This window comes from Anarrhichthys ocellatus, unplaced genomic scaffold, assembly GCF_004355925.1.
Source record: "Anarrhichthys ocellatus isolate YVR2014 unplaced genomic scaffold, GSC_Weel_1.0 scaffold19, whole genome shotgun sequence".
NCBI lineage: Eukaryota > Metazoa > Chordata > Actinopteri > Perciformes > Anarhichadidae > Anarrhichthys > Anarrhichthys ocellatus.
The window spans coordinates 3,938,029-3,943,364 of record NW_022280049.1 but is presented as its reverse complement, the minus strand read 5'-3'; the positions used below and the strand labels follow the sequence as shown (position 1 = coordinate 3,943,364).

The 5,336-nt window shown below is 44.8% G+C and overlaps 1 protein-coding gene across 2 annotated transcripts in view; it reads left to right on the top strand.

The window, feature by feature from the left end:
* The window catches only part of ctnna1 (catenin (cadherin-associated protein), alpha 1), a 70,052-nt gene extending 65,036 nt beyond the window's left edge, over positions 1-5,016 (top strand). For both annotated transcript variants that reach the window (XM_031858122.1, XM_031858120.1), the window contains exons 17-18: positions 2,190-2,324; positions 3,089-5,016. In XM_031858122.1, the coding sequence (XP_031713982.1) occupies positions 2,190-2,324; positions 3,089-3,376 (423 nt within the window). In that variant the 3' untranslated portion in view covers positions 3,377-5,016. The remainder of the gene's footprint in view (positions 1-2,189; positions 2,325-3,088) is intronic.
* Positions 5,017-5,336: the final 320 nt, after the last annotated feature.

Sequence of the window (5,336 nt, the reverse complement as noted above, 5' to 3'; positions counted from 1 at the left end):
GTGTGTGTGTGTGTGTGTGTGTGTGTGTGTGTGTGTGTGTGTGTGTGAGAGAGAGTGTGAGAGAGTGTGAGTGAGGCTGTGCGCACACACACACACACTGTTACTTACTTAAAGCCCCCCCCTCCCAACTACAGTTGAATCCTCCTGTCTGCATCCCGTTTCCCCAGTTGGATTTCTCCCCTTATTTGCTCCTGCATACTGTTGCCCCTCTGGCTCACTCTTCATCCTCATCTTTTCTCCAACTACTTATGCTTCTTTCCTCTTTTTTTCTTTTTTTTGTTGAACCCTCTTGCCTCTCTCGTCTCTCAGCCATGTATGATGGTCGACCCCTCCAGCTCTCTTCCCCCTTATCTACTCTTGCATACCTTTTCCTTTAATAGAATGTCGACTCTTACATCTCCCTCCTCTCCACTTAACCCGTCTTTCTATTAATCAGGAGAGGCTGGCAGTGACGGGAGAGACAACTCGCTCCATTTTTATTAATAATGTCCGAGGACGGCTGCAGAGCTCTCATTAGGGAAAGAGATGGTTGTAATGGGTTGTGTTGTCTTTGCGACCTTATGCATGAAGATGGGGTGGGTTTCTTTTCGTGTCCTTATTGTACGAGTATAGCAGCTTATCACTCTGATGTAGGATGTGTATGAAGGAGCACAGCTGGCCGGGGCGGTGTGCAAATGCATGCATGCATGGCTGTATGTCTGGGAGTGAGCGCGCTATATTCAGCAGAGCGCTCGACGCTCCCACCAGGGATACCGCTGCGCTCGGCAGGATTAGAGGCATCAAGTCCTAGTCTGTTTGAAGTGTCAAAAAAATATCTTGATACCGAGGATGTTTCCTCTTCTTCCCTTTTGCACAGAGAAAAGGGAGAACGTGGATTTAGTGCACTTCAAAAGCGGTTAACGGCCATTATCCAGAGAGATCCGTTCTGTCATTTGCTCACTTCCAGGTGGACAAAATGCCTCTTCAGTCGGTCTAGACGCCGTGCAAACACTCGTCAGCACTGACCTCCCCGACTCCTTCCTGCAGAGAATCCATCAATTAAAAGATTGGCTGCCAGTGCCTCCCTCTCACCTTTTCCCTGCACTCAGAATTAACGGCTGCCAAAGGACTCAGCCTTCTCGCTGCCAAGTACCTGCACATACCGGTGTTTCAGCCAGTATTTTCACACACACACACACACGCTCACCACCCCTCCGGTGCCTTTCGCAGGTGAAGTTAGTTTAGTACGGGATTACCCTCTGAACGGTCGGTGTGACCGCGTGGCGATCACTGCTGACGTACCGACGGTGTGTCGGTGTTTACATCCCTGGCTTGCCGAGCAGCTAACGGGAGCCGGGGCCTAATTACTTGGTTGGCAGGGGGCTTGTTTAGCAAACTTGGAAAGAGATTGGGAGTGGTGTTTGAAGGTGGACCCCGGTCTAATTATGATGAGATGAAATAATTCAAAAAGATTGCCAATGCTAAATGGCGTGCGTTTGTGGAGCTCTTCGCATGCTTCGACTCTCAAGTGGGTTTTATGATAATTTATTGGTTTTCTTGCAGTTGATGGAATTTTTCTTTTAAACCTCCGATGTGTTTTGTTTTGCGTCCTCTGCTGACTTTTGACAATCTCGTAGAGCCTCGTTGGGAACAACAATAAGACGCTTATTCACACCCTCGCACCTAAAGTCCTGCTTTAAGTTGTTTGGGGTGGAAACAGTTTTGTTGCATTTTAAAAACATGTCTTATCTATGGACGGGGCTTGCTGTTGATACTTGACAAGTATTTCTGTTGCTAAAATGACTTCACACAAGATGATCGCCAACACCTGGACGTTGTTGATTGACAGCCGTGTTTGCCTCCTAATAGAATTTGCATTCTGTGTGACTTGATCCGTGCTTAACCCTGCGAAAATGAGTTATCAATCTACAGGGTTTGTGGGCGTGAGTTTCTCATTCTGGCTCCGTGCACGGCCCTAATGTGGGTGTCTACCTTACCTGTCACACTGCTGCTAACTCATCTTGATAAAGTGTGAGATCATGGCGTCTGCAGGATCACATAAATATTCAGATTGAGTAGCAGCAGGGAGTTGCACAAAAAAATAGATTCACGACACGGTGGGTGGTGTTATAACCACCGACCCGTTTGTGCTCGTGTGCCGATTGATGTGCACGTTAGCTGACGCGTGTTTTGTCTCCTCTCCCTCGCAGTGCCCCGACTCCACCTGTAAGCAGGACCTGCTCGCCTACCTGCAGCGCATCGCCTTGTACTGCCACCAGCTCAACATCTGCAGCAAAGTCAAGGCCGAGGTGCAGAACCTGGGAGGAGAGCTTGTCGTCTCCGGGGTAAGTTCAGCTGCCGTGTGTCGACAGGTTACGACCTGCGTTGCGCTTTTAAAATCATTCCCATAAGCATGTAAAGTGAGGTGTGTTTGTGGAGCCTTTAAGGATGCACACGATGTATTTGGGTGAGAAACAATGCATGTAAACAGATTTGCGTTTGTTCACAGTTTAATCCGTAGCTAGGAAGATAATCAAATCGATAGAATGCGTCGGCTACTTAAAGTTTTATCTGGTGTTGTTGTGCTTAGTTAATGATTCAGTCTTTGCCCCGTAATCAGCAGCTTATATTTAATATTGAACACAACAGATAACAGAAATAAAAGCTTCTCTGTGTGCTGGAAAGGACCAACGTTACCCAAATGTTTCCCAACCTTTTTACTTGTTAAGATAAGACCGTTCCAGGCCGGTGTTTACAGAACCTTTTTAAGCATTAATTAACCACTTACTAGCCATTCAAATGAATTAAAAGAGGTCGTCAATGTGTGCAAGAAATAATGAATTCCTCTCTGTGTGCTGAATTGAGCCTTTGCTTCCCACTCTTCAGTCAAGTGCGACCCGTGTCTCTGAGGCTGTTAAATAGTGGGGATTAAATTAGTTTGACCTTTCTCCGTATTCTCAAATTTCCTCACTTCTGTTTGTATGCCAGACGGAATCTGAAAGCTTGTTAATTCTTCCGTATATGTAAATTCCCCCCCCCCCCCCCCAAAGAAAATACCAGGCTTTGCTTTTTACGGAGCTAACAGTGTCCTCTCCCGTCTCTTCCTCAGTTGGACAGCGCCATGTCCCTCATCCAGGCCGCGAAGAACCTGATGAACACGGTGGTGTCCACTGTCAAGGCCTCATACGTCGCCTCCACCAAGTACCAGAAGAGCAAAAACATGGAGGCCCTGAACATGCCCGCCATCTCCTGGAGGATGAAAGCCCCCGAGAAGAAGCCGCTGGTGAAGAGAGAGAAGCAGGACGACCAAACCAACAAGGTCAAGAGGTCCTCTCAGAAGAAGCACATCAACCCCGTGCAGGCTCTGAGCGAGTTCAAGGCCATGGATAGCATCTAGACGAGTTCAGGATGTACAGAGAACACACTATTATTGACCAATGAGTTTATATATATATATATATATATAGATGGATAAAGCGCGTCGTTCTGTAACAAGAACCGGTTTTATCGCGTTTGTTCCACCTTTGCGTAGACGACTCGTCTGTACGACCTCTTCTATTCCTACACTGCCTCCTTTCTATTCCATACATTCAGATGTGCTGAAGCGTTAACTGTCTCTTCTCAAGGAAAATGCAGTTAGAGGGAAATCAACTGGACAAAATGCATTTTTATTATTCTTATTATATATTTCCCCTTTTTTTTTTTGTTTCTTTCATGTTCATGGGAGGAAGAGGGAGCAGATTTCATAGATGTTATAAGAACTAATTCCAAGAGGCTTGTGATTATTTTGTATTCTAATCAGTTTTCTAGTGATACTGTGGGGTTGCTGGTGTTTTCCACTACAAGGTTTGATTAATGGCGAAATACCTTCTGTACTGCAAATATCAACTATGCAAAATCTCTGTCTGCCTTACTTTGACTTGAGCAATAACTGTTTGGATGTGCTGGGCTCGCTGGTGGGATTTTAAATGTTTTTGGTTTCTTAAGGGAACCAAAGTCAATATATTTCCATGTGTGCCTGCCCCTTTTTGTTTTCTAACTTTCTACATACCTTTTGTGACGCCACTATAATCGATTCAAAATGTTTTAACTGAGCTAAACATTATTTTCAGCGCTGACTGACTAATGATTTGTACCCATTTAAGTTTGGACTGATTCTTTTATAATTTGAGCATCTCAAGTTTCATTTTCTGTTTTTGTTTTTTTGTTTCCATGTTCGCATCATGCAGCAAACCGAGGTGTCAGAGTTTAGGTGCTTAACGGGTAAATACGCACACGGATCCACTCATTTCAGTCAAACTTTGGAAACGAGCCTCGGCTCCTCCGAGTCTGGGAAGAACCCAGCGGGCCAAACAACGAGCGGACCCGGTGTGTCGTTACTCTCCAAAGCCGACAAGCTTCATTAACTGTCGACGAGACCAAACACCTCCACAGTCTAAGAATGTGTCCAAATTGAGGGATCAATATGTTTTCTCTCCGCAACTTTCGAGGTGGGCGAGGAAAGGAGATTTCTCTGACTTAAAACTCTTGCTTATTGTTTTTATTCCTTGTCCTTACGCTTGAACACTAATCACTAACTTTATAGAAAACAAGTTGCCAGGAGTTGGAGCTTTAAAATGAAACAGGAGACAGCTTTTTATTTTATTTTGTTTTTGTGTAACTGTAGGTAACAGCTGTGGGATGTTTGTCCAGTCATACATAGTGCTCTGCTGCATAGTGGTGCATCGGTATCCAGCGAGGCTCTGAAACCCTGCTGCGTCGTTCTTTGGGTGCTGAATCTTTGTTTAGCTCGTTTGGCACCTGTGAGCTCCAGCTGGATGTGTGATTATCTGACAGGTGGATTCTCCTTCTGTACTGTAGCACCAAGCAGTTCAGCAGTTTCTTTTGCTGTATTTGAGTTTGGATTTTTAATCCCGAGTGATATCAAACTACTTTGCTGTGGAATTTGTTGTGGTTGTTGAGAGCTGACTTATTAGTGCCCACGTTTCTTATATTCATGTGCCCGCTTTATATCTTAATAAACATTTAAAAATGAAACTGCTGTTCTCTTCTTTCTTTACCTGCAGACTGAAGTCGTGTTATTTGTCCTCTACCCTCCCTTGATCCTTTACTTTCCTTATATGCTTTGTTTTGCTATTGTACCAGTTGTAGTAACAAGGAAAGTGTAAGCCATAAATGATACTAGCCCTCAAGGTAGAATGAGTTTTAGCACCCCCCCCCCCCCAAAAACAATCTGCCGTGCATAATTAAGGCATTATATTATGTGCACATACCTCCCGTCCAGTCTGCATTACTGACTTGAGAGCTATATACAGTATGCTCTTGTAACTTCTGTAATTGGATTGTTCTACTGTTGT